General features: G+C 50.4%; 3 protein-coding genes across 3 annotated transcripts; 2 read left to right on the top strand and 1 right to left on the bottom strand.

Annotated features, from left to right (window-relative positions):
* The first annotated feature begins 9 nt into the window (after positions 1–9).
* LOC120895910 (cysteine and histidine-rich domain-containing protein) lies at positions 10–1,640 on the top strand. The gene is made up of 3 exons (XM_040299651.1): positions 10–336; positions 424–1,190; positions 1,268–1,640. Exons 1-3 carry the CDS (start codon positions 270–272, stop codon positions 1,511–1,513), a joined length of 1,080 nt encoding a protein of 359 aa, XP_040155585.1. The 5' UTR covers positions 10–269; the 3' UTR covers positions 1,514–1,640.
* Positions 1,620–2,654, bottom strand: LOC120895912 (RWD domain-containing protein 1). Its single transcript, XM_040299652.1, has one exon. It carries the CDS (start codon positions 2,458–2,460, stop codon positions 1,735–1,737), a length of 726 nt encoding a protein of 241 aa, XP_040155586.1. The 5' UTR covers positions 2,461–2,654; the 3' UTR covers positions 1,620–1,734.
* Positions 2,655–2,745: 91 nt separating this feature from the next.
* Positions 2,746–5,581, top strand: LOC120896690 (protein Tube-like). Its single transcript, XM_040301017.1, has 2 exons — positions 2,746–2,978; positions 3,050–5,581. The coding sequence occupies exons 1-2, from the start codon at positions 2,806–2,808 to the stop codon at positions 5,088–5,090; spliced, it is 2,214 nt and encodes a 737-aa protein (XP_040156951.1). The 5' UTR covers positions 2,746–2,805; the 3' UTR covers positions 5,091–5,581.
* The last annotated feature ends 8,347 nt before the right edge of the window (positions 5,582–13,928 follow it).

Genomic DNA, 13,928 nt, shown 5'->3' with positions numbered 1-13,928 from the left:
CACCGCCGAAATCGTGCCGTTCTGGGCAGCAAACAGGACAAAAAAAAATAGCGGCAGAAAATAGTTTTGCATGCACGCTACTTCTCGCTGTTTCTCGAACATTCGCACCGTTTTAGCTGGGACACGGATAAAATATCCATTCATTTTGATACAGAGTGAAGAAAACCGTCGATTCAGCTATCCGAACGTGTATCTTCCGCTTACCATAAACGGTAAAAATTTTGCCCTGAAAAACACGCAGGAGAAGTTACAAGAAGAAGAAAAAAACTATGACCAAGGTGGTCTGCTACAACAGAGGATGTGGTCAAAGTTTTGACCCACAAAACAATACTGAAGGTATTTGCCTATTTTGTAACATTCCTCACACAATCCTGCCGACGGTTTTCATTCATTTTTTATCAATTTACTCCCCCCTTGCCTTAGATTGCGTTCACCATCCGGGAGTGCCATTTTTCCACGATGCCTACAAAGGATGGACGTGCTGCAACAAGAAAAGTGTGGACTTTACCGAGTTTCTCAACATCAAGGGCTGTACGCAGGGACTGCATTCGAACGAGAAGCCACCGGAGCCGGAAAAGCGCAAAGAGGACACCGTGCTGGCGGAAGAACCGGCCCCGACAGAGGTGAAAATACGAGAACCGATACGCCCGTCCATGGAGCGTCCACCGTTCGAGACAGCTTTAACCTCGCTCGATCCGTGGGTGGCGCCGGCTTTCCGCAAGCAGATTGACGAAATGCCCCAGACCGCCGTGAAGAGGAAGAGCCCCACCGATGCGGCCGCCATTGAAGCTGGCACCGTGTGCAAGCACGGTGGATGCAGCTGCACGTACGAGGACGCCAAGACGAGCGACAAGCCGTGCGTGTACCACCCGGGTGTGCCGATCTTTCACGAGGGCATGAAGTTTTGGTCCTGCTGTCAGCGGAAAACGTCCGATTTCACCGCGTTCATGAACCAGGCCGGTTGCGAGACGGGCAAACACCTGTGGGTCAGCGAGGAGGACGAGTCGAAAGCGATCAAGTGCCGGTTGGATTGGCACCAAACGGCCACCACCGTGGTGGTGACGGTGTACGCAAAGAACTACCATTACGCGAAAAGCTACGTGCGCGTGAATCCGATTCGATTAGCGATTTGTTTGGTGTTCCCCCAGCAGGATGGAAACCAGTACAATGTGGACATGGAGCTGCGCGGGGTAAGTATAAGGACAACTGTGGGAGGGGGTAAAGGAAACAAGCGGCAGCTAACGTTTGGTGTATCCGTTTTGTGCAGGTCATCGATGTCACACAGTGTAAGGTGCAGATGTTCGGTACGAAAGTGGAAATAACGCTGATTAAAGCGGAACCTGGCACGTGGGCCAAGCTGGATTTCCCGCGCGAAAAGAAGGCCGAGCAACAGAAGGAAGATGCGAACAAGCAGGCCAGCACCAAAAATGGCGACGACAGTGACTCGGACGTGGATTTAGACGACCTCGAGCCCACGATGCGCACGGCCACGATTACGGAAATTAAGGACTAAACACACAGACGGAAGCTTCTCTAGTACAGCGATCGATTCCTTGTCCCGTGGTGGGGAGCGGAGGTCCTTCCCTCTAAATCGTACAATAAACCTCAAACAAACCGTGTAAGGTATAACGTTCACTGTATTTCGGCAGTTTACAGTCTTTTCAAGCAACAAGCAAACACACCCGCCTCTCCGCAATCCGGAACACGCCACTTCGCCTTCGCCCCCCGCGCCCGCTACTCGGGCACATAGTCCTCGTCGTTCTCGTCGTCCGAGTCGTCCAGATCAAGATCATCAATGTTTTGAAAGAGCGACTCGTCAATGCGCACACTCTCGATCGACTCCCCGGCATCCATCAGGAACTTCAGATCGGACTCGTTGAGCGTATTGTCGCTGAGGAACAGTTCCCGGCCGGTGAGCTTGCGGGCTTCCGCCGCCACCTTCTCCTTCCGCTCCGTAATGCCCATGTCCTGCTCGAACTTGAGCTTCCACGCCATGAACGACTCCACCGTGACGCGCGTTCCCTCGAACTTTTTCATCTCCTCCTCCTCGACCTTTCGCTTCGCCTCTTCCTTGGCCGTTTCGGCCGCATTCTTCAGCTCGTCGTACTTCACGTTCAGCCACTCCTGGGCGGACGACACGAGCGAAAAGATCATCTCGATGCCGAGGTTCTCCTCGATCGTTTTGTGTATGTGTTCCAGCAGCTCCTCCTCGTAGCCGTCGTGGAAGTTGGACGGCTCCTCGATTTCCACCAGCGGCGCTGTGTCGGGATACTTCGCTGTGTACGTGAACAGGAGCTTGCAGGAGAGGCCTTCCGTTTCCACCTCCGGATCGTACTCGGTGGTGGCGATCGGTAATCGGAACTTGTGCGGTTCCGTCTCCAGCACTTCCAGCTCGCCGCAGTAGATCGAATCAAGCGCTTCGATCTCATTGCACTGGTCCTCGTGGTGATTGCGCTCCATCGGCGGGCCGGGTCCGGTCGGTGTCGGTCGTGTTGTGCAGTTGCGTTCCGTTGGTGCCGGTGGACAGTCTTTCACTTGCCAGGCAAATTACACATTTGTTTATTCCGTTCCCGGTTTCCGCGATTTGCTCCGGCAAAAACACAAGGCATACGCAAACTGAGAAGAGGGAAAAAACTCGTTCTCGCATTTCCAAACTGTCATCACTGACACGTCGCGAACTGTCAGTTGTGACACATTGCAAGGGGCGTGGGGTACGGGGAGGGGGGGGAAGAGAAACATAAATATTGCCCAACCAAAACAACATTTCGCGCGACCGTCCCGCTCAGCTGATGATTTGCGGAAACCATGCACCGCAACATGGAAATTCGTCACATGGCGTTCCACCTGGAAACGTTGGCGCACATCCTGGACACCAGCGAAGGTTGGCGTGACTTCCTGTACCTGATACCGCGGAACCTGGACGACCTGTTGAAGGAAGACCCGTACTACCCGCTCAAGTACACCGGATTGAACGAAAGGTGAGTCACACCGTGCTGTGAGCAGCCTGCCAAAGGTGACTGCGCTGATGGTAGCGATTATTTGATTGCAGCATACTCGAAACCGAAAGCCAGAAACGCGACTTGTCTCCCTCCAAGCTGCTGCTGGAAGAGTGGGGTATATCCGGCCAGGTGCGCCCGACCGTCGATCATTTGCTGAAGCTGCTGGTGCGCGCAAACCAGATACGGGCGGCCGAATATTTAACCACACTGCTGAAGGAACAACCTCCCGCCCGGCCCAAGGACGGCCCGGGGGCACCGATTGACGTGACGCTGCCGGAAGATCATCAGACGGAATCACTGCTCAACGGTATCAGCTATCCGAGCAGCACCATCCTGCTGCACCATGTGGAATCGATCACGATCGGCAACAACAGGGACTATTACGACAAATTGGGACCGACGAAGCGGGTCGAAATTAAGGATAAATCGTCGGTGAACGTGGATGGCGAGCTGCCAGTGTTTTCGTCCAGCAACAACAATACAAAATCCGATTCCGATTCGTCCGACATAAGAAACCCAGTAATGATGGACCGCTACCCACACCAGCTGCCTGGGCCTTCGAGTCCAGGCAAAGCGGCAGCGAAAGCACCACCCGCAGAAGCTACTCCGGATGGTCCGCTGTCATCGAACAGACTGCCAATGATTTCGGCACTGGGCATAACGGCTGGTCAGCCGGAATCATCGAAACTGCAAAACAATCGCAACTATGACTGTGTGAGCAAGGAAATCAACGGACCGCAGATTCCCGATCTTTCAATATTTGGCCGAGAGGAGAGCGAACGAAAGGAAGTGAACGGACCGCAGGTTCCCGAACTATCCATCTTTGGCCGAGAGGAGAGCGAACGAAAGGAAGTGAACGGACCGCAGGTTCCTGAACTATCCATCTTTGGCCGGCAAGTTAGCGAGAGTAAGGAAGACAATGGAGCTCCCGCAGAACACCGCGAAGACATTCCGGCCTTATCGGCGTTGCTGGGCGGTTCTTCCGACGCACATCAAACGCAATCCAACAGCACAAACAACACACATGACAGTATTCCAATGCTATCGATGCTTGGCTCGGACGGCAGCACCTCCGATACGCTCGGTAGCGAAAGCAGCTCTACAGCGATCGTACCGCAAGTGGACGAGTTCGTTAGCGATTTCATAAAATTTTCCTCCTCCCCAGTAGTAGCGGTATACGCATACGAGCATCTTCGCGTGGTCACGGACGGATTCAACGTGGCGCCCTATACCAACGGCAATCTTGCCGCACCCAACGGGCGCTCGCTCGGTGCGGGAGGTTTCGGAGCAGTATTTTTAGCGCTCAATCTCGCGCCATCCATTCCCGTGGCCGCGGTCAAGCGGCTCGATCCCGACAAGTACAAATTTCGGGAAAAATTTCACCTAGAGCTAGACATTCTCTCGAAACATTTGCACACGAATGTGGTCACCCTGCTGGGCTCGAGCTCCGATGGGCCCCACCTGTGTCTGGTGTACGAATACCTGAAAGATGGCAATTTGGAGGCAGCTTTATCACTAGTCCGAACGGGCCAGCGGCAGATGGGGGCCACCGTTCGTCTACAGTACCTAAAGGACATCGCCAATGCGGTAGCCTTCCTTCACGAGCGAGCCAAAATCATTCACCGCGATGTGAAGTCGGCAAACATTTTGCTGGACGGGCCGGTCGCAAAGCTGTGCGACTTTGGGCTGATCAAGCGCACCAGCTCACGCACCACCACCAGCATTATCGGCACGAACGCGTACATGGCACCGGAGGCGGTGCGGGGCGATGTGTCGCCAGCGTTGGACATTTTTGCGTTCGGCATCGTGGTTGCGGAAACGGTCACCGGCGAACCCGTGCTGGCGGAGAAGGAATCTCGCAGCGAAATCGACCTGGCGGGCTATGTATGCCGTCAGCGAGCGGAAGGACGGGATCTGGGCTTGCTCGTCGATAGGCGGGCCGCGGTGGGCAGAGACGGCGAAGCTCGCTGGTATGAGGCCGGGAGAAAGCTGCTGGAGATTGCGATCAAGTGCATGGGCGAAAAGTGGAGCCGACCGAACAGTGGTGCGCTGGCTGACGCGATAGCCGGCATACAATTGGTGCCTTTATAGATTGCAATGCAAACGGTGGGTAAAAAAGACAAAGGGTGTGACGTAAAGTGAGCAAAGCGAGCAATCATTCGTGCAATAGGATGCAGGGCAATAATTAGCATTAAGCAGGTTACCAATAATTTTTGCTCAACAAATAAGCATTTAAATGCACAAAAAATACTCTTACCGGCAAAGGCGAACAGATAAGTTTTGCTGTGCCTTTTCCTATAGCTTCTAACAACACTTTTACACATTCCGGTAAGATAGCACGGTCTGTCCAAAATGCATGCTTGGAACGCAAACATATCGAAGAATCGTTTTAAAAATGGATTCGCGTGATTAACATTCAATTTTATTCTTACTAAAACAATGCAACACACAAACAGCAGAGGAAAAATAATCTTTAATAAGCCTTTTACATTAAATCAAATGTAAACAACGCTAATGGGTTCGTCGCTTGTGGCGAATAAACGCAACAGTTACAAGCAGCACTGCTGACCGTTACATTTGAACCAATGATCGATATTCAATTCAATAATCCCCTCCGCCTGCTAGCCGTAATAGAAATCTGTCCACCGATCCGAAAATCAGCAATCCGATACGTTTGCCGGAGTCATTCGAGTGTAACACGGGTCGGACCCGCTGCCGACGTGGTGTCTGCACCCTCCCCCCGTTCACATGGCGCTGTCCTTCCATGTGCAGCGTTCCGAACGGCAGTAGCCTTTGCATGCACCGAGCGAGACACTGGCTACCACGCGACAAACGGTAACGGCAGCCGCCATCCCCTCCTGATCCATAATCCCACATCACCGTACCGTGGCGTAGCGCGTGCCGCCCTTCGCTCCTCGATCCGGCCCATTACCTTCGAGTTTAATTGGTTTTGCGGTCAGTTTTAGATCTTTTCATCTCGACCTCGCGACCATAGCGGACAGACCGCGGCGCCGATAGGGCAGCGGTAGCGCAGGGAGGCGTAGAGAAGTCCGGGTCCGGGTGGTTAGAATGGAACGGTTGAAGCCGTTTGCTACTTTGGGTGATTAATGAGATGAAATAATTTACCAACCCGGCTCAGGACGCGGGGTAAAGGGTGGACTGAGCCCTTCGCACTGTCGTTTAATAACGGTTGATTGAAGGCGTATGACAGGTAATCGATCTCGATCGCGATCAGGCTCTATTGTAGGGGAGATTGTGCCCGGTAAACCAGCACCCAACCAATCCTGGTATGCCGGAAATGCACAATTTAGCCCGCCACTGCAAGCCGTAGTGTTTAAGCGGGGACAGGGCACGGTGTTGTCATCGCTGCGGTTAGCCGTGCGCACGTGCGTATGCGCGTATGTTTTAGGGAGTAATTAAGCCGACGATCATGCAGCGCGCCACACAAGCGTTGCGTGCAATCGTTAGTGTGGTTAGGATCGATCATTAAGCCTGCTCGTGAAGTGTCGAGATAAAGTAGTAACCCCCTCGCCTCCCTCACCAACATGTTGCCAAGGAGGAGCGGTAGCCACGGCGAAGGCCACCGAGCCAGAGTGTGATCTTGTTTTTTTTTTCGAGCGTGCGCATCATGTGCGCCTGTGCGGAAGGCCATTTCCGACTAGTGAATCCTTGCGATCTGCGCGTCGTGGCTAATGACTGGCGCGACGGGTACGCGAGGTTTTGCGTGTACCGGTTCGTGCCGTTGCCGTTTGGAGGGTCAAAGGAGCCGGTTTTGTCGCCGACGGAGAGCTGTAGCGAGGGTTCACACGCGATCTTTCTGTTCGATTGCAGCGCGCGCGCGGTAGTGTGAAGTCAGAATGCCTAAACTTTAAATGCCAACGCGGGGACGCACTTTCATCACCAAAGAACGTAAGGCCCTTTCTGATTGAATATTAAAAAAAAAAGATTATTTGGAATGTGTTGGACGAGATGCAGCGGATCAGAACCGATCGCGGGGCTGGTCACACGTTTATTGGTCCATTTTTGATGGACGCGTTCGATTGCAGAGGGTCACTATGGACGAAGGCGGTTCCGATGAAGCAATTGCACAATCTCTCCATCCGGTTGTAACAGAGTTTTGGTATTTCTCTACTCGTACCGTCGGCCAAACCTCACCTTGGCTAGCCGTTGCCGCTCTCGAACCTCACCGCACCATTGAAGTGCAGGAAAACGCAACGTGCGGTGTTTTTTTATGAGCGGAAAAGCTTCATAACTCACCCAGCGCTGGGGGAGCGATCGAGGGTGATCGATCTTACCGTTGCCGGTCGGACACGATCGATAGGCAAAGCGTCTGTAGCAATGATAGACACCACAATTCTCACAGCCCATCGATTAGGCGCGTCTGAAAGCTGCAGCCAGGTGGACCAGCTCGCCAGGGAGCTTCCAAATGCCATTGCGTTTTGACTAGGCGCGCGCGATGCAACGGTTGAGTGCACCACTTGAACGGTCCACTGGTGGTAGAATTTCAAGTGCAATGTCAGCTCCGTGTCGATTACAGGTGGGGGAGACCTGCAGTGAGTCAGCAACCGCCGGCGGCCGATCGGTGTTTAGCGCATTCCAGCACGTCGCTAGAACCTGTCTGCCCTTCTCGAGGATCCACGGCGAGCACCAAGGCGGCGGGCGACTGCGTCCTTGTCCAATCAGAGACCCCCGGCAAGCGCCTTTCGCGTACGCCGGTCGGTTCTTCGGTGCAGCGATTGTAATGCCCGGCGAGGCCTCGCCAGAAGTCAGAAGAAAGGGAGAATGGATGCCGTTCGCCGCAACGTGCCCAATCAGTGCAGGACGGGTGCACCAGAACGAACCGTGGCCAATTAAAGCCGCACACATACACACATATGAGCAATGCGATCGATCGAGTGACGTTTGAATTCTCCATGATCGTGATCTTTACCTTGAAACGGACCGGAGATGTGTACGTACGGTCCGGACGGAGGACATGGAAGGTTCATTGAACATTCGCGGTGGCCACCCGGTGGCCTTGGTATGATTTCCGCAAAGAATACACCGATCAATCGGGGACGGTCCGGGCAGCATCCGTTAATTGATTCCACAGACACACACACACACACACACACACACACACACACACACACACACACCGGCAAATGCTTCTCGGGCGTTCTGGTGCGGCCTCGACACCACAACGACCGGGACCGGCTGACGCACAAATCCGTAACAAATCTAATGAGATGCACTTGATTTCGGTCATTGTCTCGCGCACCACCTGTGTGTACGTGAGTGAATGGACGTTCTCGGTTCTCCCCTAGCGGCGTTGCAGCCACTTCCGAGATTCGTTGCGAAATCATGCCGCATTTGGTTTGGGGTCGCACTGTAACCCAATGACCTCGCGTGCACCGAGGGCACGTTGGTGTATGGGCTTGCGCGGTGGAAGGGGAAGCGGGGCAACGCTCAAGCCCGCATCGGACTGCCGGACGGAGCGCAAATCGTATCGTGCAGCTCGGGCAGCGATAACAATCAACGGCTAGCATGAGCCTGACGGTGGCGGCCTCCCCTGCAAACAAACGGGGAAATATGCTGGGAAAACGTTGAGTGTGTGTGTGTGTGTGGGTATTTATGCTAGCGTTGAGGAAAACGTTTTGCTAACTAGCTGAGAAGGCATTTCGTGACCGATAGTATCTTGAACCGCTGGGTTGGCCGGGAGGGGGGACGAATAGATGGAAGGATGGCCCATTTTTAGGTGCCAGATGATTGACGGATGATTTGGTGATGCGAGGCTTGGACTGCCGCTTCGGACTGTCTACCGACTTCACTAACTGTAACGGCGAAGTGGGCTGCTGGGAGCGGAAAAGTGGTTCAACTCCATGGGCGAGGGGGCTCCACAATGCATATTAACATTAACGATTTGCCCGGTAACGGCAACGATTGGCCGAACGAATGTTTGCGTAGCGCGGGATTTGCTAAAACAATCAGCTAACATGTGCTGATAAATCTGCGCATTATGCATTCATTCAAGTCGGGGCCGCCTGAGTGGAGTGTTAAAGTGTGGTGGTTTGCAGCGCTTTTTTGTTACTGCTGCTGCTGCTTTAGCAACCACAGCACAAGAAGGTTACAGATTGCGGCGGGCGTTTTATCGCCTAAGTGCTGCAAATGATGCGTTTATTTTGGCCAAGTTCAGCGAAACAAAAAGTGATTTGCAAGCGAAGGTCAGCGGTTCTGATTTACTTTAGGGCTGGTTAGTTTTGTGGGAAGGTTATTTTGAGGCTGCATGCATAATTATTGAACAATATTTGGAGTGGATAATGAGGTATTATAATAAGCTTTCTTTTTCAGCTAAGTGGTTAAGTGAGCATGATTAGCCGATACGAAATTATTTGAATAGTTGAATTACGACACAGAGAAGGAGGGCAAAGTAAAAGTATGATTAGAAATATAACACTTTTAAAACAATAAAATCACAAGTGTAAGAAGTAGCAACGGAGGAGTGCAATAGTACATAGTAAATATAAAGAGGAAAAACAAAAGCAAGTCTTGCGTTTTACCCTCAAATGTAAATAAAAACTATTCTTCTAAAAAAACGTAGCAAATAATAAAACAAAAGTAACAAATAACAACAAAAGAGAAACATGATCAATAACAAATACAATACAGAATAGTGAAGAGAATATAAGAAACAGAAAAATAAAAAAGGAAAGATTATTAGAAATGTCATCATTCAAATCTATTTATTTCTAATGCAAATATGGAAACAATAGACTCATAAGCTTTGTAAGAAATAAACAATTAAAACAGTGCAAGACGTGAGAAGAAGCAAATAGTGAAAACTAAAACTGAGAAGAAACAGAACAAATAATAGCAAAAGAAGCATTTTTTAGAGCGAAAAAAGAGACCTATTAAACCGGGCTAGTGTTAAAAGATGGGTAACATTAAGCACAGATTTGCACACACGGAAGCGATGCACATAATAAAAGCAAAAGTGTAAGAAGAAGCAAAAGGAGTGCAAAACTTTGAAAGTAATAAGCAATAAAAACAAAAGTGTCAAAAATAACGACTTAATATCAACGCCGCAATGATAATGACCGAACAGCAATGAAAAGAATAAGCGACATTTCCTAGAAACGCAAAACATACTCCACATCCGGCCTAACGGTCTGCCTTAATGTGGTTTAAAAAATGATAGGTCATTTAGAAACAATTCCGCAGTGTGCGTCCATATGTGCGTCGAGCGGTTGAAGGTCTCCTGCATACTATCCTCGCAAAACCAACAAAAAAACCACAACCCCCCTCCCGAAAAAGCTTAAAACCAGTTGCCAAATGCTGTAGTAGTTTGTTTCTTGCTGTATTGGTTGTTGTTGCTCTTCTTCTTCCGTCAGCATGCTTCATGATGTGACATGACCGTTTGTAACTTTTGTTATTTTGGGCTCCTTTTTTTTCGCCGTTTCCTCCACTCACGCTGCCGAAATCGCGGCGACCGGTAAATGATCAGCCGGCCCGCAGCAGAGCACCAGTTGACGGCAGCAGAGAGTTCGTCGTTCAAGTTCAAGATCGGTCAACCGGAGGAATCGCGCGCGCAACCCGTCGAATTTGACTCACCGCCTAAAGGGCCCCCGACCACGTTTGCGCCTGGGCACGTGGCAGAAGGTGATCGTGTGGAGCAGCGAACTTGAAAGTGCGCGCGAGAACGAACGTCACCCGTCACTAAAACGCCGTAAAACCTGTTACTCGCAGGGCCAGATCGTCAAATTAAGGGCTGCTGGGTGCTGTACGGGACGTGCCGTTATGTTCTGTTCTAAGGGAAATCCCTGTCCCTGCGTTCTAGTAAAACGTTAGCATGATTTCGGTGATTGTATCTACGGCGCACGATACCCAGCCAGGCACCCAGAGCAACGACCGCCAAGGCCAAGGCGGCAAGACGTCAGGCAAGACGCGTTATCCTCCTGTCGCGCGAAGGAACCGTATTTACGAGGGCACTGTGGCAGGTTTATCGGTCACAAGGCTATCCACTTGCCGTCGTAAGGGACTGCCAAAGAGAAAGGGTTTTTAATAACGGCCGGCAGAAGACAATCACCCCTTACCCTCTGTGACCCAGTGGGTGACTCGAGCTGCCCGGGGAGGGTGTTGTACGCTTTGCGCGAGGACCGGGGAACATTCTCGTCCGCATATCGGACAGCCAGTTCTTCCTTGTTCCGCCCGTGCACGTCACGCATCCGTTGGCGGGGTTTCAGGATCAAGGTAACCCGCCACCGGTCGTTAAGTCACCGGAACCGGATCACTCAAGTGCGAGTGCTGAGCGGTTGACAGGCGATCGTGTGTCGGGTTCGGGCTGACATCGAAATTTAGAGCCGACCGGCGAAGTTTATGGACTGAAACGGCTTCCGAGCCGTACGGAACCGCTCGGTTTTGGGTGGGTGGTGGTAAGTGTTTTTGATAAATGTTCGCGCTGACTTAACGATTGACACTGGTCGATGGCAGCGGGCACGGCAGGTGAACATGCGGGTAGAACTGGGGAAACCAACAGCGAGACCACCAGGTGTAGTGGATTAGTGTAGGCAGACCTCGACCGAGCAATGGCCTTTAGCCGGTACCAGGAACCAGGCGCAAGAATGCCACCGATTGGCCGATTGCGAAAGCGTCAACCGACGGTACGTTGCGGTAGGAAGCGAACTGCTGCCCCAAAATACCGGCCACACTTTTTTGACGGTGGATTTGACGCGGGAAAGGGAAATGATTGACGATCGCGACCTCTCTGCATCTGTGTGTGTGTGTGTGTGCGCCACAGATGACCGCAAGCTGATCGGTAGCCGATTTCCGTGGGTGGTTAACATTGGGCACCTTTTGGGGGTGGTTTGATAAGCCGCATCAATCGCACCGGGCGGATCGGGACGGATTAGTCGGCCTATCGGTGCGGTATGGCGTGTGTTGTGTGCCTGTAATTTCGGGGATTATATGGCCGCATTTAATGAAGCGAGTGTCTGGTGTTCGATGGTTTTGAACTCTTGGCAGTTGATATTTTTGTTGCTGTTGTTGCTTCATCAACTCGGAGAGCTGATGGTGCGTGTCGGTGTGTCGGAGGGTTGGTGTAAAACATGTCCGTTTATAGCCGCAAAACAAGATAACGTTTGGTTGGATTTTATGAACTGGAATCATTACGAGAGCAGTTGAAAGAAACACAACATTGATTGTTCTATGGATAACATACCATTAGTTCTATTGCATGCAATTTTCTTTTTTATTTTATGATAATTATTTCGAAATGTTTGATCCGTTGGGTGTCTATTCTTTAGATATACCACGGCTCCAAACAATTGTTCCGATATTGGTTAGATGTCAAATTAATTACAGTGAATCCAGGTTATTGAAAGTTATGAATGCAATATAAGCTAATAAGACACACCTCACTGAAACAGTGCTCCCAATATGAAAAACTTGCTTACCGGTGAACATAAGGATCATATGACGCTAAGAGCAATCCTTCAATCATAAACATAATTGTTGCTTAATTTATCATCATTCATTATTGATTAATTATTCAAGAGTTGTATGGCTTTAAACTATAAAATTATATATATCAAATCGTCACAAAAAGGCGCTCCTAGAGGAAGAGTTTCAATCATTTCTACTTAAAGCCTTATCCCATGTTTCGGACGTTATTCATATTCCCTATACTCGAATGTTCTATTTTAAAGATCTCTCTTTTGCAGGATTCTCTGCAAGTTAAAGATTTTTGCCTTAGAAACTAAGGCGTCTGTGCGTCGTGCAAAGATCTTGCCAGGATGCTAATCAAATGCAAACAGTGTAAAACAAAACTCGAGATTATCTGACATTAAAATTCATGAGTTTGTTAAATTAACAGCCCGTTTGGTTGTAATCCATTACACGATATTGTGCAATTCTGTATCTTACCGTGTCTTGCCGTCGTGCGCAATATTCATTCAAATTTACTGATAAATATATCCGCTCAATAATCGCCTTGAATATTAATTGTTTGTTTATTAATTATACTAATTTCATCACAGTTAAAGTCACTCTGGCCATAACTCTAGATAGCTTTATTTAAAACTCCATGTAGCACTATGACGTCTTGTTTACCCTCCTGATGGAAGTAAGATACCACTGACAACCGTGCTGAGATATCTGCGCTATCTATGATCTATCTTTATATTGGGAACGCCCATTACATCTGCCAGCACGATTGAGAGACGATGAAGATCGAACGAATTGATAAACGTAGCTGAACACCTCCGCCAATATAGAACCCGACAGTTCGACTCGATGAATCAACAGAACGTGTAACGGAACGCGGATCTAGGAACAAACGGCTCATGCACACTTCCGCACGTTCGCCAGACGTGAAGGGAGGAAGTAGTTTCCCTGTGGGTGTTAACTACCAGTGAAAAATGATCGGGGACGATCCTCGATTGAACCGCCACTCACAATCCAGTCAACCGCACACGGGACAGCATGTACGTTCTAATGTGCCTTCCGTAGGGAAGTTTGGGCTTCAAGGTCGTATACTCTGATGCTTTAACTCTTGCCCTGTTAACTGCTTACTGTGTCTCACAGCACCGGCGGGCGCATTGACTGCTGCCATTACTCCGGCGGTATGGGGATCCGGGTTCTGGATCTGGAACCCCCATGCATGGCCGTCGAGAACGTTTTTCAAGGCAACGGCAAAGGGGGAGACTATAGTGCCTTCCGAAGAGCTAGAAGTCACGTACGCCATAGGCTGGCCGGATCGTGCACTGGATGGCGCACATTCGCTCTCACGATCGTTCGGTCTTCTCTCGGAGTGTAAACATTTTGAGCAGCGATCGGCCAATTTTAAATCATATACGCTGGTAATGAATTCGAGCAAAAATCAAGCTTTTTGTGTGTATTATTTTTGCTGCTAGTAGCATAAAAAGTGTCTGTAATTTACCACCTCCTTACTTC

This window comes from Anopheles arabiensis, chromosome 2 (genome assembly GCF_016920715.1).
Source record: "Anopheles arabiensis isolate DONGOLA chromosome 2, AaraD3, whole genome shotgun sequence".
NCBI lineage: Eukaryota > Metazoa > Arthropoda > Insecta > Diptera > Culicidae > Anopheles > Anopheles arabiensis.
This window is presented reverse-complemented; position numbering and strand designations above follow the sequence as displayed.